At 39.0% G+C, this 24528-nt stretch overlaps 1 protein-coding gene across 1 annotated transcript in view; it reads left to right on the forward strand.

The window, feature by feature from the left end:
• Positions 1-24528, forward strand: part of CSMD1 (CUB and Sushi multiple domains 1) — a 1543069-nt gene that overhangs the window by 858087 nt on the left and 660454 nt on the right. Inside the window, exon 7 of the mRNA XM_029912248.1 lies at positions 9638-9715. Coding sequence (XP_029768108.1) covers positions 9638-9715 — 78 coding nt within the window. The remainder of the gene's footprint in view (positions 1-9637; positions 9716-24528) is intronic.

The following is a 24528-nucleotide window of genomic DNA, read 5'->3' on the forward strand; positions in this document are numbered from 1 at the left end:
CTGTAGCTCCAGCCCCAGAGTCAGCACCTATGCAAAGAGCTGCATATTAACCTCTGAGGAGCCCCATGCAGCTCCGGAGCCACACGTTGGCCACCCCTGCTGTATTGCATTTTCTGGTGCTTTGTTTAGTTTACTTTAACTAAGTAATTTTGATTGCTCCATGTAACTGGAATTGTTGCTTAAAACAGATACTCAGATAAGATCTTAACATCTCAGCCCATCTTTTAAACCACAAACTTACTTTTAGAGTGCTTTGAGACAACCAGATACATTAAAATTAATAATCTTATAGTTTTTATTAAACACCACACCATCTCTTTGCTTTATATAATCAGTTTATGTCTCCTCTCCATGATTTACATTGTCCAGCAACTATTTTAGATTTAACGGGAGAAACTGCTAATTAACCTTACATCTTGAGAATACATCATTATTCAATTAAAATCAGTTTTAATGATATAATACCCCTAATCTTTGGCATGGTGCTTACACACAAGTGTTAGTATATAGGCTTGTTTGTCAGCCTGAGATAGAATTTGGGGTTTGACTTTTTGATACTCTTATATATTATACTAATATGTGTGAACAAAGGAAAAAGACATTTGCTTTGCAGTGTGTTGCTTCTGCCTGGCCAGATGGGTTTGTTAATATAATGGGAACAGATAAAAACAGTTAAAAGTGTTACAGGGTATGGTGGAAGTATAATATATGAGCATACACTGAAAGGCTTCCTGGGTCCTTTCTCAAGCCAAGGTCAAGCACACAGTTAGGAGGGGCAAGAGGTGGAGGGGAAGGCATAAGAAACACTAAAAACCAAAAAAAGCCTTGGTCAGAATACAACCTCACTCCTTACCCCTCTCATGGGATATAAAACAGGCAGGACGAAGACCCCAGACTCACGACCTCCCAAAACAGAACATGACCATAATTTGTAAGGGGTATGACTAGAGGCGTGCATGGCAAGTATATTTGAGCCTGCTAAGAAGGAGGGAATGGGAATGGGGACATAGGCAAGGCTCTGAGGCATCAGAGCTAGGAAGGGGTACATGGGTAAATGCTCTGTGGCATCAGATCTGGGAATGAAACACTGAAAAACAGACTCTGCCAGTGTGTAAAACTATGGATATGCTTGCTTGGAACTAACCCTAATAAACATCGCATTGCCTGCACTTTGCACTTCTGGTCTTCTGCTTTCTGTGTGTGTCACAAGAACCAGGGGAGAGGGTGAAGGGAAAGCCCTCTAGCAACAATATTTTATCTCAATCTGAAACTTGAGGTTTAGTGGCAGCATCTCCTTGCAAAGTAAGGTTGGTCTGAAGGATTCTTTGTGTGCCATTATTTTCTTTGCGTGTAACAGTTCATTTAAAGGTATCATTATTGTCAACATCACAATTTTACCTTTCCAGATCTGAGCCTAGAATCAAAGTGGATATTAAAAACCTTTAAGGATGCTGGCCTAGTGAAGAAGGGAAAGGTAACTGCATTGTCAACAGCAGATGCACCTTTACATGAATGGTTACAAGCAAAGAAAATATGGAAATAGACTAAAGAGTGTGATTATGCATTTAAGGAAGCAAAGAAACTGTTGACATCAGCCAAAGTTGTTGCGCACTTTGATGCTTTGCTACCATTGCAATAGGTTTGTGATGCTTCACCTTATGGAGTGGTGCAGTTCTTTCCCACATTTTTCCTCATGGCCAGGAGAAACCAATTGCCTTTGCATCATGAATCATAGAATCGGAAGGGACCTTGAGAGGCCATCTAGTCCAGTGCCCTGCAATCATGGCAGGACTAGGTATGATCTAGACCATTCCTGGTAAGTCTAACCTGCTCTTAAAAATCTCCAATGATGGAGATTACACAACCTCCCTACGCAATTTATTCCAGTGCCTAACCACCCTGACAGTTAGGAAGCTTTTCCTAATGTCCAACCCAAACCTCCTTTGCTGCAATTTAAGCCCATTGCTTCTTGTTCTATCCTCAGAGGTTAAGAAGAACAATTCCTCCTCCTCCTTGTAACAACCTTTTATGTACTTGAAAACTGTGATCATGTCCCCTCTCAGTCTTCTCTTTTCCAGACTAAACAAACCCAGTTTTTTCAATCTTCCCTCATAGGTCATGTTTTCTAGATCTTTAATCATTTGTGTTGCTCTTCTCTGACTTTCTCTACATATTTCCTGAATGCTCACTACCCCGACAAAAAATAGAGCAAGAAGCTTTCAGCATTATATTTGGAATTCAGAAATTCCATACATATCTGTATAGTAGACATTTTACCTTGCTGATGGATCATTGCCCATTAATTTCAACTATTGGACAGAAATATGGAATTCCATCTTTAACTGCTGTTCTTATTCAATGAAGGACATTGCTACTTTCAACTGATTCCTATACTATTCAATTTAATACAGGGACTCAGCACTTCAGTGCTTATGGGCTGTCATGTCTGCCCTGCCCAAGCTTCCATCATCCCAAAGAAACTTTGGACAAAGAGTTCTCAGTTTGATGGATAGCTTACCCATCACTAGCACAGACATCAACAAGGAAACATCTAATGATGATGTGCTTTATCTTGTGAAGGGAATGGTTCTACAGTTGATAGTACTAGATCATAAGAATCACTACACAATTTGTGTCACATCAGTGTAAATTATCTGTGAATCATGGTTGCATCTTATGAGGAATCTGAGTGATCATTCTGAAATGACTTCCATCTCAGATTTTGGAAGCTGTCTATGATGGTCATTTTCGCACTGTAGAGATGAAAGCCATAGCCCGGTACCATATCTCATGGTCAGGTATCGAAAAGATACTAAGAGAAAGGTGAAGTGCTATATTATATGTCAGCAATTTCAGCATATCTGCACCCTTGATCATGTCCTCAGACTCCTTGTACATATATTCATGTGGACTTTGCTGGACCACAAGAAGGTTATATGTTTTTGGTCATAGTTGATGCCCATTCAGAATGGCCAGAAGTTTTCAGAACAACTTTTACTACAGCTACCACGACCATTGGACATCTTCATACCTTGTTTAGCCAAGTTGGTTTAATGTTACAGTTGGTGAGTGACAATGCACCTCAATTCTGTTCTGAAGAATTTCAGAAGTTCCTGGCTTCAACTGGGATTCAGCACATATGTTCTGCTCCACACCGTCCTGATACAAATGGATTGTACAAAGCATTCTGCTAAACACATAAGCATGCCTTTAAAGCTAACAAGTCTATTCCGAGTCATCTTCAGAAACTGGACAATTTCTTGCTTGTCTACAGAAACACAGCACATGCTACTACCCCAGGAGTTACCTGCAACTCTCTTCTTGAAGTGATCTTTGCATACCTCTTGGGACCTGCTATGTCCTGATATTGCCTCACATGTAGCCAAATCCCAAGCTACTTAACTTGATTGAGGATGTGAAACTCATCATCATTCTTTTCAAGTAGGAGACTTAGTTTGGAGTCGTGATTATAGTCTTGGAGGAAAATGGGTACCTGGACAACTGTTAAATGCCCGTGACCTGTTTCATTCATGATAAAACAATCCAAAGGTATTTTATGGAAATGACATATGGATCAGCTGTAGTTTCAACAAGTACCAGAGCTTGGGTACGTTCCAGTTGGACTTTCTGTTCCTCCAATCAAATCTTCCGTTATGACTCCTAATTTTGATGACCTGGTTGGGAGAAACTTTGGTATCGGATCCAGTTGATTCCATACCACTGATTATTCCTGACTGTTCCTGGCCTTTCCTTTTGAAAGTAGAAATCAATGATTTATATATAATGTGTGTGGGTATGTATGTAAAAAAAAAGAAAGAAACCTCTGGGGTAAGGAAAAAATAAAGGGAGGGATGTCTTTCTAAGCCAACCCTGTAGCTGACAGAAGATATCAGTTGCTTCAAACCATTTCTGTTTCTTCTCAAATGTGGGGGCTGTGGACTGGGCTCTTACATGGGCCTCATTAACAGCTTTCAGTGGGGCCCTGTAGTGAGTAGCTGGTGTCCATAAGGAGACAGAGAAGAGTAGGAAATAGGAATAAGAAGCTGTGGCAGAGAGTGAGAGTACTTCCTGCAGGGAAGAACTTGGGACTAGGGGAGTTTTGAGGCAATTCCCCAAGGAAAAGGGGTTGTGTTCAGCTTAATGCTGTGTGGGAGAGGAGGAAGATTTTTTTCTACGTAATACAGTCAAATGTAAAACCAAACCCCAAGAGGGATATTATTAAACAGACAGAGGTCTTTCTGAGTTTATTGACATATCAACACAGGAAACTAAGGCAAGGGGCCACTTTCAGGGCTGCCCTGTGACTGCTATGAGGTGACTGGGACGATATCAAGAGGAGCAGATTAATATATTGTACTCTCAAATCTTTTTTTCTGCTTTATTTTCATATGTGTTCACTGAACTTTTGTATGGAGTTTTGGTATTTTGTGAGTTTTCTTAATTTTGGGGTTTGGCTTTTCATATTCAAAAACTGAATCTGGATGCATCTTACTTATATTCAGGAATTTCTATTATTGAAGATCATAGTCTTTTAAATATTGCTAGGGTGCTCAGGGTGCTTCAAAATTACTTGGTTTTGGAGAATAAGTGATTCATATCAATCTTTTGATTCAACCCGATGTTCATACAGAATTGTTCCCTGTATTGCATTTTCTGGTGCTTTGTTTAGCTTAGTTTAAAAGTCCAAAAAAATAGGTTGTTCATACCTGAAAACTGATATTTTACCCTATACACCTTTCTCGTAATACAAGAAGAGGGGCACCTTTATTGAAAATTAAAACTTATAAAAAGAACATCCATTTTTATCCATTGTATAATTGATCTGTACAACTTGTTATCACAAATTATCAGAAAGAAAGAGCACAGTAGAATTCAAAATAAGATTAGACATTTACGTGGCTAATGACAACATCCAAATGACTTTAGATAGATATACTTATGACCCCCATGTTCCAAGACATAAGCCAACCACTCACTGATGGGTGCTCAGAAGAAATTTCCCCTAGGAGCATGTTATTCCATCTTAATTTACTATGGGGTTTCTTGCAACCTGGTCATAGTATAGCCCTGGAACCTTAAATTTTCCCCTTTTCTGCACCACTGGGGTGGTCAATGTTTTATTCTTGAACTTAATAGAGGCCTACGTTACAGATAAACCTTTGTTCCCTATGATTTTCTGTAATGTTACAGCTGATTAGGAGAAATGTCAGGTGGGGTTGCTCATTGTTCAATACTAACACTAATATTGTTTAATATATTCATTAACAACATGAAAGGTTAATTGAGCATCGATCTGTGTGGTTGGCACAAAACTGAAGTATAGTAAAACACTGAACTGGACATATTAAAATTTAAGTGATTTGGATAAATTGTGATATGGGTCAATTCCAAGGGAGACAAGGTTTAAAATAAAGGATGAAATACCTTTGTAATGATAATTCACATCCTAGATAAAAGATAGGGAAGTATTATTTAGAAAGCTATTGTAAGGAGTGATCTGGAGGTAATGACAGAAAACAAACTGAATGTAAGTTACAGTTTGATGCTCTTGTGAAGAACAATGCTTCAGAAAATACTTTCTAGAAACAAAAGAATGTATGTATATTTTCAGGATGAGAAAGGTTATATGGGTTGGTTAGTGCAATCAATTGTCTGGGGTAAATAATAAGCATTTCTGAGTCATATTTTGATGCAAGTTTGTAAGAGAGGAATGCTTTAAGGAAAGAAAAAAGGTGTATCTCCTACTCCTTTTGTCTGTGGGTAAAAGACTGCTACATTACTTAAAGACACCTTGATAGTGGAGTCCCGGAAATGCAAGGGTGAAGATTCCTTTCTTACTTTCTTCCTGTTGGGGCTGTACACTTACTTTTACTTGTACTCCTTTTCAGTCTAAACCCCTGTAAAAGCTTAACACTGAACCTGCCTGCTGTGTGAATTTGAAATTTCCTTTATCTGAAGAAGTGAGGTTTTTACCCACGAAAGCTTATGCCCAAATAAATCTGTTAGTCTTTAAGGTGCCACCAGACTCCTTGTTGTCTTTATTTTCACTATTTACTTTCACTGGTTTCTGGCCCCAAAACTTCTTTACACTCTGATCCTTTTCTCTCTGTAGCTGAATTTGGAGATTCCTGTCTGCATTAGCTTGTAAGGCGCATATAAGTGCTGTCAGGTGACTATTTTCCTTTTGGTAGGGTTTAATTTTAGTTTATGTGTAGTAAAAGGAAGGGTTGGCTTTACACTATGTTGTTCAGATTGCATTTGGATTACTGTACTAAATTCTGGTAGACTCTACTGTAATATAGATGTTGGAAAATGTTCAAAGACAGAGAACTGAATTCTTACAAGGACTAGAGATTGTGAATTATGGAGAAAGGGAAATGAATTCAATTAACTTACACTAAATAAATGTTTAAGAGGAGATATGAGAAAACTTAGATATGAGAAATACTTAAAAGAAGATAAGTTATGGGTAGAAAAGTGTTGTTTATATTAATTTAAACCCATTGATCTTCGTTTTATTATTAAATGAAAAATTAAACTAGGAAATAAGGAAAATCTTCCTAATGGGAAGAACAATCAGAGAGTAGAACAGTTTGCCCAGCGATGTGGCTTTTGCAAAGTCAGAGACATGCAAGTGGGTATTAAATGATTTATGGAAAGTGCAGCATAGAGTCCTGCTTCCTTGTCACAGGGGAGATTAGACTAGATAGCTCAAACAGTGGCTTCCAGCATTATCATAATTGTTCCCGTTGTCTATCACTTTGCCTTTGAAATACTTAAAAATATATATTGTAAAAGACTGTGGTTGTGTCATGGTTTGAAGGAAACAAAAACAGATAGTATATAAGTGCTTTAATGTTAAGAATTAAATAATATGTCATATATTTCCAGAACCCTTCTGAGCTGCCTTTCCACAAAACCAACTCATTTCTTTTCTCCACTTTCTCATCAACATATGTGTAAATGATAACATTTTTGACAGGAATCCTTTTGTTTATTGTGAGAAAATTATCTAGCAGCCTTAGTGTCTCTAGATGGATAGAGCTTTGGTACAATATACTCTCATTGTTATAAAAATCAACTCAAATTAAGCCCGGGGTCAAAATAATTTCAGCCCATATGGGTAAAATGATATTTAACTTTCCCTTTATGACTTTTCACACACATTTCCTCAGTTTTAAGCATGTGCTTCTATCTAGTATGGCACAGTGTATAAAGCACAAAATACACTTCCTGTGGTGCCTGCCTAAAGGATGTCAACACTTCAGAGAAGGCTGCCACATTTTCATAGCGAGACAAGGTGGGTGAGGTGATATCTTTTATTGGTTCAACTTCTATTGATGAAAGAGACAAGCTTTCAAGCTAACACAGAAGTCTTCTTCAGGTCTGGGAAATGTACTCAAAGTGTCACAGCTAAATACAAGGTGCAACAGCTTGTGTAGCATAAGTAAGTATACACACAAACTGTAGGAGACCATTCAAAGTGAAGTGGCCAGTTAACACCTTTGCTGTCATAGGACAAAAAGGGGGTAGTGAGTTACAGATTATTGTAATAAGCCATATATTCAGTGTCTTTCTCAAGTGCATGATTTTTAGTGTCTAAGAAAGTTATGAACTTAAGCTCCCTGGCTTGTCTTTTGAAGGTGTTGTTCAGAATTTCTTCGAAGATGAGAACTGAGAGGTCAGATATGGAGTGATCTATTTGTGAAAAGCAGTCACCTACTGGTGATATAGACACACAAACTCAAAGCAGCTCCAGACCCTGCCATAACAACAGATGCAAAATCTGTAGACATATCTCCACTGCTATGATGATCAACACCTCCCCACAACACATCTTTCAAGATCCGTGGGTCCTATACATACCTATCACAACATATGATGTACCTCATCCAGTGCACTAAATGCCCCCAATAACAACCAGTAGGTGGGTGAAACGAGACAATCACTATGATTTTTAATGAACTCTCACAGAAAAATGAGAAGATAAAAAACACCATGTCACCTGTGGGTTAACAATAGAAGATATTACCTCACCCGCCTTGTCTCTCTAATATCCTTGGACCAACACAACAAGAATACTACAAACAACATTTTGATGAAGCAAGCATAGGCGCTTGCTTCCTCTCTACCCAAGGGGTGCATGACACCCCCCCTCGCCTCAGGCCCGCCCCAACTCCATTCTTTCCTCCAAGCACCCACCTCTGCCTTGCCTCTTTGTCCCTGGCCTCATCCCCACTCAACCCCTTCCCCAAGGCCCCACCCTGCCCCACCTCTTCCCACCCCTGCTCCGTCCCTAGCCCTGCTCCCACTCCATCCCTTCCTCCAAGGCCCCACCCCACCTCTTCTTACCCTCGCCCCACCTCTTCACACCCCCTTCCCCCAAGCGTGCCCCATTCCCACTCTTCCCTTCCCTCCCAGTGCCTCCTGCACGTTGCTGAACAGCTGTTCTGCGGCGTACAGGAGGCGCTGGGAGGGAGGGTGAGGAGTTGATCAGTGGGGCCCCTGGCGGGCAGGAGGCACTAGGGGAAGGGGGGCAGCTTGGCTGCAGGTGGGTGCTAAGCACCCACTAATTTTTTTGGAGCACCCACGGAGTCGGCGCCTATGGAAGCAAGAGCAGCAAAGAAGTCTAGTAGAGAAACAAAATTAATTCACTCTTTTGTTATGTGACAAGCAAGTGGCAGTATACTGTTCTTAGTCTTCTGTCTCTTCACATGTTCATATGATTATGTACATAGTGTAACTAATGTACAATTTGATAGCTCCATATATTAGCTATTAGCAGAAAAGTAGAATTGAGCATTGTTTTACTTGTTAATATGGTGAGAAAATATATAAATACATTTCTGCAGGTTTTTGTTTTTTGTTTTTGTTATTTTGAATAAATTATTTGAAAATGAGGGTCATATATATGAATGTGTAAACTTTGGGATGAATGTTTAGTATGAATGTACAAACTTTAAAATCATTAGCTATCACATACAAAGCTCCAGGAAAAAGATAAAAGGTTGAATATAAAGAAGGACTACCCAGTGAATGTACAACATTCTTGAAAGATATCATCTGATGATTGTCTTCAGCATTCTGACAGAGCAAACTCAAGTTTGTTTGTAAAGCAATTACTTTTGTGGGACTATGCCACATAGGTTTAAATTTTGTAGATTTGTTGCATATTTGCATGTGTCTGATTCTATTTTTAATTTAAAAAAACAGGAAAAAAGTGTCTGTTGGGGGTATATTGTACAATGAAGATAGGTTTTTTGGAAATTTTTTTTTTAAGTTTTGTCATCTACAATAGGAAACATAAATTCATAGTGAGCATGTTATCATTAGGACAGTTTTGTCTTTTTTCTGGCTCTAATGAAACTTAAACATTCTGTTTGAAGTCAAAATATTCCTGTTATTACTGCTAATAAATGCTAAGGCTCTCAACTTTCTTCTGATACATAATTAAATTGTTATGGTTTCAGAAAAAAAGTAAGTAAATTGGGTTACTTGGGAAGTAACTGTAAATTCCATTTCATGGTAGGACTCCATATTGCTTTGTTTTCATTTAGTACATGCATTGTGGATGCAGTGTGTGTTTACCATATGTCTTAATAAACTTTCTTGGTCTTTGTTTGCTTGTTTTGAACAGTGAAAAAAGCAATTGAACTGAAGTCAAGAGGAGTCAAGATGCTGCCCAACAAAGACAGTAACCACAAAAATTCTGTCTGTAAGTTGTTGTTGTTATCATCATCATTATTAATTATTTTATTATTATCTTTAGAATGATCGTGTACATTGTTATTCTCACTAAAAACACAAATCAGGAGAGAGAGTGTTAGGGAGACCAAACAAACAAACAAACAACAAAGCCCTGAAATGCTGGGGAACAATTATGAAAGCTGCATAGTCTTTTCATTTGATAGTGACTGATTTTATATCTCCAGTGATAATACTGGGGGATGGGGATCATAGTATTTACATTCCTCTCTCTGCCTGTTGGGAAATGGGGGATGTGGGGAAAGGCAGCACTTTTCCTTCTGGCTGCTGGGATTCTGGGTTTAGATTTTCCACTTTATAACCCTCCCATTGACCTTAGTTAATTTAGTCTCCCAGGAGTTTTTAAACCCCCACCCATGTGTGGCTAGCATGTGGTGTGTCTCAGTGGCTGCTTCTTCCCCTTCATGTGTTATAATGCGGGAGGAGGTTAGCAACTCCTTCTATTCCTACCAATCTCTTTCCCCAAGTTGCCAGCAAGATGGGAGGTGGGGCAGGAGGGCTTAGCAGCTCCTTCCCACCAACTTATTTTTGTTTTAAGAAATTGTGCCTTCCTCTTCACCTGAATACCTGACAATTTGAGTAATAGCCTGAGAGTTGTTGCCCCCATGAATCAGGCCAAGTTTAAAACAACAACGACAACAGTACCTGTAATTTGATTGTGGATACAAGGGGTGCCCTGACCAAAGAACAGAGGGGACTCCTAGGTTCACTCACAACTAGTTATAAGTGTTTGCATAAAGATTAACCGATATGAATAAACGAATCCTTGGTGTAATTGCACTGAAATCAGTGGAGTAAAACCAAGGGTGCTTTTGGTTTGTTGTGTGAAATTCTAGAAGTACAGAGAGATTCAGTGTTTTAAAGACTAATGACTGGATGAAATGATTCTATTCTTTGTTTCTTCAGTGCATCCTTTTGTGCAAAGTGTTTTTGATGCGCTCACCTGAACGAAAAATGGCTGATAAGTGTCTGTTTTAAAGATCATGCTTTCCTGGTATGACACAGAAGAGGAATTTTTTGTGCAAGGTTTAGCTGACTATAGCTGATCCACAGTTTCTGGTGTGTGTATACAAATGGGTGGCTGTTCCATTATTCATAAGGCACTGCTGGGCATTGTGTGATCTCTGCTTACACTCTCAAAGCATATCCTGTCAGATAGCACATTTAATTATAGGAATTCAAAGTAAGGCAGGCTATTGGAAAAAATGTTTATAAGGCAGTCTGCTGTTGACTTCAGATATAATAATGTATTGGTTTTTTCTTTTTCTTTTTTTTTTTGCTTGTGATGTCTTTATCATGTCTTTTCTTTTCAAAAAAAAAAAAAAAAAAATGTTGTTAGTATTAAAGTAGTCACACAAGCCACTAATGTGAAATTTATCAATAAAATTACAGGGTAAACAATAATAAAAATAGATTTTTTTCCCTTAAGCTCTCCCACTCAAATTTTTACAGGTAACTTCTTTTGTTCAGTACTAATATCTACTGTAAATAAGGAGGACACAATGTTAGGTACTATCAGCACAGCGCTTAATAATACAGTTCAATTAGAACATAGTGGATACATATCCAGGTTATAAACCATCACTTCTCCCCATTTATAGATGTCAGTCCTTCTCAAACATAATCCTTATGGTTTGCAAATAAAGACTTTAAAGCTTGCTTCTCAATTTTGATTCAGAAGTGACGCAATGAATGTGGACACTAGAGTAGTACAGAAGCTATCTTGAGAGCAGTATTATTACTTGATCCAAACCAAAGAGTATGCAAACATTTAGTCTATACTAGTCTATAGAAAGTATTAGTTCAGTCTGGGCTTCATTATAGTTTAAAATGTTTTTAACATGGTAGGAAATTATTATGGAGTCTCTGTGACACATTTGTCTTCACTCTCATTATGGAACTGTTATACCAAAACCAGCCCAGTAATTCTTAAGGAAACAACTGCAATAAGAGCAAGACCCTGCAATTCCTGCTCATCCCTCTCTACACAGAGGAGTAGTATAGTAAGGTCATTTCCCTCTTTTGTGATACGGCTCCCAGGCTTACTCAGCAGAGGAGTGGGAGATGATGGAATGCAGTATTTTTCATCTATATGGTAGGTAGCCCCAACCATATGTATAACAGTGGAATAGATGTATAATAGAATGAAACTTTGCTAATAAAGCTTTGTCTACAGTTGGAAGTCATGGGTGGGATATGAAAAAGTACTCAGCATTGACTCTACTACAATTCAAGTCAATGATAAAACTAAATGACTTCAATGAAAGCAGAGAAAAGTGCTTTTGAAAAGCCCACCATGCATCCTGTCAAAACATATGGGGTACAATTCTCTACCCAGCAAAAATAAATAAAATAAGAAAACACAGCGGCAAATCTTAGACCCTGGGTCAGCTGACTCAGAGTAGTGCTACGGGACTAAAAATAGCAGTGTAGGGTTCATCTACTTAGGGCTCATCGACACTGAAAAAAAAAAAGGACTCACAGACAGGAGTCTCAGAGCCCAGGTCAACTGACTAGGGCTATTGCTACGGGACTAAAACTAGCACTGTAGATGTTTGGACTCAGGCTGGAGCCAAGTCTCTGAGACCATCCCTCTTACTGGGTTTCTGAGCCCAGACTCCAGTTCATGCAGTGTAGATGAACACTAAGTAACTCCTTGTATGCCATGTAGTTGTACCCATATCGGTCCCAGGATATTAGAGAGACAAGATGGATGAGGTGAGAGAGACAAGCGTTCGAGCCACATATAGCTATGTTGATCTGAAGAAGAGCTCTGTGTGGCTCGAACACTTGTCTCTCTCACCTACAGAAGTTGGTCCAATAAAAGATACCTCACTCACCTTGTCTCCCTAAGTCACTTAGGCACTTTTGACAATTATACACATATTAACACACTGTTAAACACTCAGTGTACATAAGGGACTGTGTTTAAATTGTTTATTTACTGTGCAACTGGGTAACATTTTCTACACTAAGTATTTAATGTTATTAGTAAATGCAGAATGTAGAGATGTTTTCATGTGAGTGAAAGTCTCCCTAAACTCCACTGAAGCAAATTTCACTTCATTCTGAGGCATGATTCATTATATTTCAAAAAATATTTTTTCTCCTATTTAAAAAATAGATATATATTTTGGAATTGGCTAATATTACCAGAATCACTAATTTTTATCCCATAAGTTTTATATTGTGAACAGTTGTCAGACTTACAATTGAAACAAAAAAAAATATTTATTTTTTAGGCAATGATTTTTGCCATGTAGAGTCAAAGAACAAATGGCTTTACAGATTCAGTATTGATCATTGGAACACATTTAGGTAAATTGATGGCACACGCGGTGTTACTCAGTAGTTAGTCACAATGGCTAATTCCAGAACAGGATGACACTGCTAATTCACTGTTAAAAAGAGTGGGGAGAGAAAAACATTATTTGGTATGCAATTGGGGAAAGAAATGGCTAACATAATATATTGTGATATAAAACTACAATGGTACTCATGGCAAATTGCTAACATATAATTATGTTTCTTAATTTTTTATTAATTGAACTTTAAATCATCCTTCTGCTTCACTCTTCCTCATGTTTGGCCCTCGATATTTGCTGGCAGAAAAATACCCTCTTGTAGAAGCAAGCTGCTGAGTACTAAGAGTTGGCCATTACTGTTAAGGAAGAGCCATCCATCTCAGGGTGTGTCTACACTCTGGACACTGTACTGGCATTGCTATGTCAGTGCAGCTATGTAAGCATAACCCCATAGTATTGAGACAGCCTACGCAGACAGAAGAGGTTTTTCCTTGGGTGTAGGAACACAACTTCCCTGAACAAAGTTAGCTATGTTGACTGAAGCATTCTTCCATCTTCATAACTGTGTCTACCCTGGCGGTCATGTTGGTGTAGCTATGTTGGTTAGGGGGTTGGTTTTTTCACACTCCTGATCAATGTACCTATGTTGATCTATCTTATAAGTTTAGATTAAGCCTACTAGTAGGAAATACTGCACTTCATAGTGTCATTTTAATCAGTTTTTTTATTATCCCTTGTATAGAGAATCATTCAGACAAGAACTTTTATATATTAAAGGGGGGGATAATTATTTTAAAATTAATTGCCAACTGATGTGGCTGCAGTGATCTTACCAAACTGATAATGACAACAATTGAATCTCAACTCAATCAATTTACAGTTATGAAAGCTGCTATTGTTGCTATGATTCTTTTTTTAATGTGTTTAAAGTTAAAGTTGTGTTTAAAGGACCATTACAATAATATTGTGAAATAAATATTGCTTTCTTTTTTTTCTGGTTTGCACTTTAATGTAATTCTTTGGTTGGTCCTTAAAGAGCACCTCATCCCTAAAATGCAATGTTTTTTTTGAAATTACTATAGAGCAGTAAAGTGAAAAAGTGGATCCCAACACCAGACTGGATTATTTCTGTTGATATTTATATGTGATTTTCTTGGTCAGTTTGATAGCTTCATCACACAAACTTACTGGGTTCTCTTTGCATTTTTCTAACCTTAATGTTTTAGCTGAGCGTATATAGCATTGTATTTATTGTACAAGCCATTTATCATGCACTACTCACTCCCATCTCAGGTCAAATCACAATCAAGGAACACTGCCAAAGAGGCACTGTTTCAGTATTTTCCATCAAAGTACTATAGTGGAAGCTCAGACTTAATAAGCATCCACTGCAGGCTCCAATCCTTCCCCAAAAATGTTGAGTTCAATGGAATAATCCCAAAATTCACACCTCACATGGACTGAAGTTCATATAATGTAAACACCAGCACCTCGGGAAATGGAATTGATATTGTGTTCTACTTTTTTTTTTTTTTTTTTTGTATTTTTCTTTTATGGTAACAAGAATTGTGGCACATGTCTAAACTAGCAAAAAGGAAGAACAGACTGAATTTAGGGCAAACAATGATTCCTCAGTCCGAACACAATGTGGGCCAGTATACATAACTATCAAGTAATTTTTTCTTATAAAAATGTCTCTCTACATCTGTACAATATGTTTTGTATAACTTCTCATTACTTGCTGTAGGACAGTCAGTGGAGTTTTCAATTTGAATTGGCATGTTGTGGTAAAAAGATACCCAGGCCCTGATCCTGCAAGCTGTTCTGCTGCTTAAGGCCTCCAGTGAAGCCAATGGAGTGCTGTACATCTGCATCTGTCCACGATGAAAAGCTTAAAAAACTTGAGTCTAAAGTCCTAATCTTGTAACTCATATATGGCAGGTATTTAATGTGTGAATGACTAGTATTTCTTATGGAGACAAGATGATGATAATGGGCAACAATGGGTTGGTTTGCATGTTAATATCTGTGGCCAGGAATGGTAATATTTTAAAGGAGTTTAATTAGCATCTTCAAAGAACTTCCTCCATTTGTGGAGTACTACTCTGTGGCTTGGGGATGCAAAATGCTGGCAAAGATATCTGTTGTACATATGCCTTCAAAGTAATGTTTTAGAGTAGGGAGGATGTAGAGGAAAAAACAAACCTGAACTGCATCCAGCACAGCAATTTACAACCCTTAATGAATTTGGTGAATCCTCCCCCAAGACATGTGCCAGTGTAATGAGCTGGGCAGAAGACAGGGTGAGGGGGGCATGGCACTGGGACCAGAGCATCTTTGGAATGCTCCTCCATGCATCACATCCATGGAGTGATGGGCCTCCATGTGGATCCCTGGGGCCCATCACTTTTGCCAACTTTTCTGTAGTGAGGCAAACACCAACCTTCGATAGAACAATGTAGGGAAATATCTCAGGAAATTGTCACTGAATTTTCCTTGCAAAAAAACAACAACCCTATCATGGTTTGTACTGTATACAGAAATTATCTGGACTTCGGGGATTGAATTGAGAAAATATAACATCATCACTGTTTATAACGTGCTTTGGGATCCTTTGATGAAACATGCTAGAGAAATGTAAGATATTTTGAATATTTTAAAAGAAAGTACAAGAAACAGTGTTTGAAAGAGAGATATAAGTGAAATGACATAATGGTGAAACAGAATGGTCCTAGAGGTAGGAGATTTTCAAAAATCCCACCTGGCAATTTTCTTTTATAAAGCTCTTCAGGCTTGTGCACCTAGGCAAGAACTAAATTAAAGGCAAGGGAAAAAACAAAAATAATCCAAGTCTACCTGTCTCCTCACATTCAGCTAAAACAACTGAAGCAACTATAGAAATTTTGGCCGCTTTTGGACTTGCTTTTTATCCTGAGCCAAACTGTGGTGTATTTTCTAAACAAGTCTGGAGGGACTTGTTTGCCAGAACCTGACATGCAATTGCACCATCGCCCTCATCAGACATATAAAGCGGTTTGAAAAGAAAACCCACCAACATAATTCTTTTCTAGGATCATCTGCCTCCTCACACCATTCTAAAAAAATATTTATGAGAGGGTTTTCCCTTTACAAGAAATGGTGTCTTCCTTTGAAAACTGCTAACTCTTGCAGTCTTCATAATGTGCAACAATATACTTTTGTAGTTTCTTTCTGACCTGTCCCTGTTATTTATCAAGTTAGAGAGTCTGATTGTCATGGGGTATACACAGGACAAGCTGTCCCAGCAGCTAACAGGTCTACGGGGAGACTAGCTGCTTCCCCAGCTGTGGCTGGTTGGTGGTCCTGCAACAGCTGGGGCAGTAAAAAAAGCTGCAGTTCAGAAGGGAAGGGTGGCTGCCAGAGAGTTTGCTGAGAGTTGGGTCCTTTGGCAACACACTGTTAGAAAACCACCCAGGCAGTTGGACCTCCAGAAAGATCTAGGAAACAGTCTCCAGGACGGGAGTGGTAGGAAACAGCAAGGGATTGGAATAAATTGGTTCCAAATGCTTTATACAGAGTCCCTGGGTTGGAACCCAGAGGAGTGAGTGTACCTGGGCTCTTCCACCAACCCCAACAGGGAAGTTATTAAAACGTGTACAGCAAAGGGATCCAAACCGCAAGAGGCTGGAGACTGTTGACCCTTCACTACGGTTACTGGCCTCCTGACTTGCTAGACATTTTTGCCCACCCCAAGAGGGGAGAGGCTATTAATGGTCCAGACAGAGTGCTAGAGTCATAGTGAGGAACTTCCAGACACGAGGCTAAATGGTAAATGGCAGAAGGAAGGGGAAACTAAGACAATATTGCCATAACACCTGCTCAATGGTGGGAGGGCAGGGGGTGTATGCCACTGGCTGAAACCAGCTCCAGACACTCATGTGCTTGCTTCTGGAAGGGTCATGTGAAGTAATGATTCTCACAATAACTGTAACAGGCTATCTGTCTAGTACTTGTTCAGTAATATAAGTCTTGAAATTAGGTGTTTTGTATGTGTGGTTTTGCACTGAATTAACTCACAAAACCCAATTTGAGAGTACCCAGACCCAAACTCCCCAAATGACTATACACAGTCCCAAACTTTCTAGCCTTTCCAATTATGAAAAATGTTTTTCATAGTTTCAAATCCCACAGCGTCTGAAAAAAAAAAAAAACATTTTTCAAGCTGATGTTTACACCAGGCTTCTCTGTAAATGGGAAGAGCCACCCCATGATTTATTGATGGACTTATTACAATGTTAGGAAACAATGGATTTAAATAATTAACATTCTAAGCTTAGCGTGTCTTTAGACATCCTATTTCATTTCAGAATGCCTGTAGTGGGGCAGTGCCCCACTCGTGCAGAAAAGGGATTAAAAGCAGCATATATGCGGCTGGAAATAAGGGCAGTGAGAACAGCTCAGGGAAGCTGACTCTTACTGACCACAGGTGTGGCCAGCTCAATCAGGGCCCAGCTGGCCCTGATAAGAGGTCTGAGGGCCAGAGACAGACACTCTCTCTCTAGCTACCCAAGAGAGAAGGACTTGGCTGCCTGGGAGTTGAGAAGGGTACCTGAGGTGGATCAGTGCTGGGGAAGGGCAGAGGAAGCTGGAGAGCTCCAGCCTAGCAAAGCCCCAGGCTGCAGGCCAAGCTAAGGGCCCACAAAAGGGTACTAGGGCTGTAGAGGGGCAGCCCAGATATAGGAAAGGCAGCAGGTCCAAACCCCCCTGGCTGATGATGAGTGGTTTATAGATTGCAGTCTGCCCCAGTGCGCGGAGGCTAGCTGATGATTGGCACTAGCCATTGAGGCAAGGTGGGGTTAGGCGGTTGGGGGTTCCCCTGGGTGGGGAGACCCAGATTGTGGGTTGCTGCTAGGGGGCAGAACCCTGATGTAAAGGGTACCGGGGTCCGGAAGGGACATGAGGAGCAGTGGCAGGCGAAACACTGGCCTGCAGAGGGTGCGCCAGAGCTGGGAAAGAGCTAATTCCCTGGACAACCAGCAGGAGTGCCATGCCGGTGAGTCGTCGCCCCGCCACAATGCCCTTTAACAGAAATATAGAACATGTACACTCAGTTGCTAAGATCATTTCCCCTGAAATAAATATGGACAGAGGTAACTCTACTACTAGTATTTATAGGCTGCAGATTAAAGGCCTAATCATGCAGACATTCATATAAATACATTGAAAAGTTAATGGAACTACTCATGCCATGAAGTTTACTTACATGAATAACTGTTTCCAGGTTTCAGTTCTTGATCTCTGTGTATTTTTGCTATATTTATCCAGATGCAGATACATACATAGCTAGAGTTACATTACATCACTTATTGTTGTCTAATGAAGGATTAATGCCTCCATTCCTCATTTTACTTAGTAACATAGATTTTATTATAGTGTAACATTTGACAGGATGAAAATAAATAGCAGCATTAACCTCTAACAGTTGTGTAAAGCTTTAATAAAACAAGAGGGATAATTACCCTGATCTACTTTGTTCCATTATAAAATGTAATAATACAGAGTTCCCCAAGTGTTAAAGAATTTAGTTTTCTCAACAAAGATACATATCCCTATGTAATAATATTATACAATGCTATTTTGCTAGATTGTAGAAATTGCTTCATAAATCAGGTTAGTAAATTATACTTGCTGTTCCTAAATAGGCCTTCATCACTGCAGGAGCTGAAATATCTTTTAAAATGCTATGCAAAAATCTTGCTGTGAAGAGAACTACTGTCTAAATATATTAGTGAAGAAAAGCATCACTTGTAACTAGAAGCAAAACAAGGTGCTTCATCAATTATTTAACACATAATTTGCATATATAATTTCTAAAATAACCAGAAGAAAGCACCTATTAAAATATATTAAACAAGATGTGTGTAATCTGATTGTATTTTGGGTGGTTAGACTGGATTGTAATCCACCTAGAAAACTGAAACTGCCATTAAATAATTTTCTTATACAATTATGTAACATTATTGATTATCCAAAGTGAGCATCTCATACTGTAAGCTAAATCAATAGTCAATTCTGTTTTCTGGAAAGTCAAATACACAGTGACCAGCAAACTGCTCTTTAGAAGAATATAGCACTATAAACATTAACTGTTCACAACACTTGAATTTTAAATATACTTCTTAATACGTAGATAAGGCTTAATTGACATAATACTACACTAACTACCTCCTGTGCAGCTTCACTGGAGAGGCAGGCTAGGGAGGATGTAAACTGGCAAAATTTAGTCCCTGAAGGTTCAGAGTATTGCAGATAAATTGATAGGTAATCCATAGCTGTTGTTCAAGTTCAGATTTCGCAGAAACATATATTGATATCATGGGGTTATGACTCTTGGAACCTAAGAAAAATGTTTGAGGTAGTGGTAACTAAACAATACCATCAGACCATGTAAAGCAGCCATGTTTCAGGTTGTACATGCTATTTGGACAAAGTCTCTTAGATGAAACATACCCTGTCCAACTTCTGCAGAGGCTAAGCCCTGTTGTCCTTGCAGAAAGGGACATAATACAAAAGTCAGGAAGCCAGCTGCACAGTCCTGATGTCCAGAAATTGGGTGGGAGATGCGCTCATGGGGCCTTGTGTGAGAGACAAATTGGGGATTAGTAAAGACCTGAGTGGAAATGGGAAAAAGAGATGAGTTATGCTTTTGAGATTAAAGGGGGTGTTCAGACAACAGAGAGAAAAAAACAGGTTGAAGGGCAGGGGCAGGGGGAGGGGGGGAATCCTCCTACACCTAGGAAGGGGAGGGACAAAAAGAAACACAAGAACAGGGAAGTACCAAAACAACAAGAGGAAAGATCAGAGAGAGAAAACCATACGGGAAGATGGTGGGAAATGGAAATAAAGGCAAAGAATGAAAATAGGAGTGAGAGGAAATAAAGAAATGAGGAAAAAAATAAGAAAAAAACAAGTTACATACCCTTTAAAGTTTAATAAGTTGTATTTAAACTAAATTCCTACATTGTATTATAGTGGAATCCTATTTTATCCTAATTTACCAAATTATTTAATATGGCATGTTTTTGTGTCTCCCAGATTGAGGGTGGATGATTCCACATTCTCATTTTACACAGCCCTGATTTTATGGACATTTTGGGTATGCACAGAAACCTAGGCCTGGTCTACACTACGACTTTAATTCGGATTTAGCTGCGTTAATCCGAATTAATCCTTAACCCGTCCACACAACGGAGCCAGTTACTTCGAATTAAAGGGCACTTAAAATCGATTTCTGTACTCCACCCCGACGAGCGGAGTAGCACCAAAATTGATTTTGTTAATTCGAATTAGGGGTAGTGTGGCCGCACACCACCGAATTAATGTGGTTAAAATTAATGGGGTAGTGTGGCCGCACACCACCGAATTAATGTGGTTAAAAACCGAATTAATGTGCTTAGTGTGGCCGCGCACAATCGAATTTATACAATCTGTTTCCCAAATTCGAATTATCTAAATTCGAATTAATCTCGTAGTGTAGACGTACCCCTAGTGAAACCAAGGTACAACACAACAACTTGCCTGTTGTGATCTGTCATTCTCTCTCAGATACTGCAGTGGTAGGTGCTACTCTAAGAATTTTAGCTGATAAATTACAACATAGCTTTGCCATGAAAAGGGAAAGATTGATTAATTGATTTGGAGGGGAGGGAAATATTCATGCCGATTCAAGCTCTGCTGAGAACTGAAGTCCACTATTTATTTACAGCAGATACAGTAACCCCCTTCAAAATTGATTGCTCGACTATATTGACTTTTAAAATGTATACATTATTGAGACAGAGAGAATGACCTAACTGCATTTACCACCACCCCTCACTCCCCCCAAAATGTGTTGTTTTGGTGCCACTATCTATGCTAGCTATTGGACTAGCAGGGTTTACATTTAAGGCACTGTGGGTCAGAGATACACTTTTGAAACATACACTGTCTACTGTAGACTAGCAGATAGGGATCCCAAAGTAACTCCTAAACCAGGATTTCCCATATAACAACAAGTGCCATCCTTAGAACTCAAACTGGCTAGCTTAGTTATCATTTAACAGAAAATAATTATAAACTGAAAGCATATCTAATCTGTGCTTTCATTGTGCTTGTTACTTTGCTGATGTGTTTATTTGACTCCCATCACCCCATTGCCAGTATATTTGCAATTCCATACTCCTAACATCAAAAGATATGATATAAGCGCTAGTAAATTAGATGAGTCACAGTTGTGTATATTAGGTTCCCTAGTCATCAGACTCAATCAGCAAAGCACGCCAAGAACTGAAGTTCAGTTCTGTTGCATGAAATAAAGGAAGTTAATTACCAAATTAACAAAAAGGGGAAAAATGTGTCTGCTCACATTTCTCATAGCATAGGTTATTTTATTCAGGCTGCTTCTTTTTATCTCCGCATATCAGGTTTCCTTCTATTCCTTAAAGCACCAGAGAACCTGTGACATGCTGAAAAGTCATGTTCCTTCCTTAATTCCCCACTAGACTTTTTCTCAAAAGTTTTGAAGTGCAGTGTGAGCAGCAGTACACAATAGCATAGACTGGAACAGGCTGCTCTAAAACAACACACAGATAAATATGCTCAGGAATTTCAGATCTTGTTAAAAATGGAGCATGAGGTAGGGTGACCAGACAGCCAGTGTGAAAAATCGGGATGGGGTGGGGTGTAATAGGAGCCTATAGAAGAAAAAGACCCAAAAATCGGGACTGTCCCCATAAAATTGGGACATCTGGTCACCCTAGCATGAGGCTACCCCTTGCTCTCAGATAGCTGTGTTTAGATAGTGCAGCTATTGTAGGGATGGCAAAACTGGATGGAATAAATTAAAAACTAACCCAAATCTTACCACAATTGAAAAGACCTTTTGGGAAGTTAAAAAAAAAGTTACCTTTTCTCTATTTTATTTTCTATTCTAATTCATCCTGACCCTTTCTGGTCCTGCCCTGAAATAGAAGGGCCAAAATTACGGGCTAAAATTCTCATTACAGAGGACTTGGGCAGTGTTAGAAGGTGCAATAGGGACTGCATAAGTAGACAGAGATTACATTTGTGACCGTTGGTGCCTGGGTGGGCCTCACTGAGACTGCTCAATCAGGGCAAACTGCAAAGAATGGGGCAGACAATCCCCAAAACTGGTGGTTTATTCTAATACTTTGATTCACCAAGCCAGCAACAAAACAGCTTCTATAATATCTTACTGGTTACCCAGAAGCCAAAACCCAGTTCCCTAAAAGCAACCCAGCCTTGGGCACCCACCCAGACAGCCAAGTCAAATATGATGAGGATTACTAAAAATCTTGTTCATCATAGATAAAATTCTACCAATCCCAAAGGAGTGGACAGATTACCCACAGATCAATGAATATTCCAGATCTTACCCAAATACACGGTTACAGCCAATTCTCATTAATTAAACTAAGATTTATTTTAAAAAGAGTAGTGTGGTTAAAAAAAATCATTATATATATACAGATATGAATAAAGTTCTTATGTCAGTTTCATAGTAGAGATGGTGAGCTGCTGAGTTGCAAAAAGTTCTTTCCAGAATCAGTCCATCTATAGAGTTTGTTCAAATTCTTCCATGAGGAGTGGCAGGGAAATTCACACTGGAGCTGGAGACCTCAGTTTTACAACTCAAGCTTCCCCTGACCAAGCTTTAGCAAATCCGAGATACAAGATTGGGGCTCTCGGGTTTTTATAGATCTCTGGCAGGCTATTGATAGCCTCTTGATAGCAGTTATTTGGGTGAATATTGTGGCTTTGAAGTAAAACCTTCCATTTCCTATGGATAGACAGGTTGCATTCACCAGCATAAGGTCATTATCCATTAAGCAGTTCATAGACAGTTTACTACAGACTTCAAAGAGAAATATAGACAATTGTATTATTACACCCAAGTTTCATCTAAATGTTAATATTCCCTTTTGATCTCTGAATCAATAGAGTATAGTAACGAACAGGAACTGTCTGGTTACATTGTTGACCTCTAACAAAATATAGGTAAACACACATACAATTAGTATTTACTGCTAATTCTCTAACAATACTGGTTTGTTTTTCAAAACTCTAGTCTATCTAATATGGCTTTGTCAGCTATTTATAAGAAATGTCCCTAATTACCATTTATATATTTTTTCTAATATGTCTTTAACGGTTGACGTTGAATCAATTAGCCTGCAAGTTGCTTAACCCTTTCTGGCTCAGTGTCACAACAACATTGCCATGTGTCAAGGTTCCTTCCCCACTCTGAACTTTAGGGTACAGATGTGGGGGCCTGCATGAAAACTTCTAAGCTTCTCTACCAGCTTAGATCTGCTTTTGCTGCCACCACTCCCAATGTGTTAACTCCCTTCCCTGGGTAGCCTTGAGAGACTCCTCCACCAATTCCCTGGTGAACACTGATCCAAAACCCCTTGGATCTTAAAACAAGGAGGAATTAATCATTCCCCCCCTTTCCATTTCCCCCCACCAATTCCTGGTGAGTCCAGATCAATCCCCTTGGATCTTAAAACAAGGAAAAAATAATCAGGTTCTTAAAAAGAAGGCTTTTAATTAAAGAAAGAAAGGTAAAAATCATCTCTGTAAAATCAGGATGGAAAATAACTCTACAGGGTTATCAAACTTAAAGAGCCCAGAGGAACCCCCTCTAGCCTTAGGTTCAAAGTTACAGCAAACAGAGATAAACACTCTAGCAAAAGGAACATTTACAAGTTGAGAAAACAAAGATAAAACTAACACGCCTTGCCTGGCTGTTACTTACTAGTTTGAAATATGAGAGACTTGTTCAGAAAGATTTGGAGAGCATGGGTTGATGTCTGGTCCCTCTTAGTCCCAAGAGCGAACAACCCCCAAAACAAAAAGCACAAACAAAAGCCTTCCCCCCACCAAGATTTGAAAGTATCTTGTCCCCTTATTGGTCCTTTGGGTCAGGTGTCAGCCAGGTTACCTGAGCTTCTTAACCCTTTACAGGTAAAAGGATTTTGGTGTCTCTGGCCAGGAGGGATTATAGTATTGTACACAGGAGGGCTGTTACCCTTCCCTTTTAGTTATGACACCATGAAAACGGCAAACTGGAAGTCTGATGACACTTCCGACCTAATTTTATTGACCCAAAGGATCTGTGTACTCTAGATATGTACTAACAATTTCTTGGAAGTCATTGTGAGCTAACAGTTAAATACAGTGGGTAGATAGCAAGGTTTTGAAACTAAGAATATTGACTCAATTATATTACACATTTTTAAGAACTTTGATCCTCACGAACAAGGTGCTGAGAGTCTTCAGCTCCCAGTTAAATTTAATTGGGTGGTATAAGCATTATATAGGAGACACTCATTACCTATTGGGATTGGGTCTCTCTCTTTTTTTAAATAAACCACCAAAGTATAATTGGACTGATAAGCTATATCTTATATATAAAAGG

The sequence above is a fragment of the Terrapene carolina genome, unplaced genomic scaffold (assembly GCF_002925995.2).
Source record: "Terrapene carolina triunguis isolate 2854851 unplaced genomic scaffold, T_m_triunguis-2.0 Scaffold42, whole genome shotgun sequence".
Lineage (NCBI taxonomy): Eukaryota > Metazoa > Chordata > Testudines > Emydidae > Terrapene > Terrapene triunguis.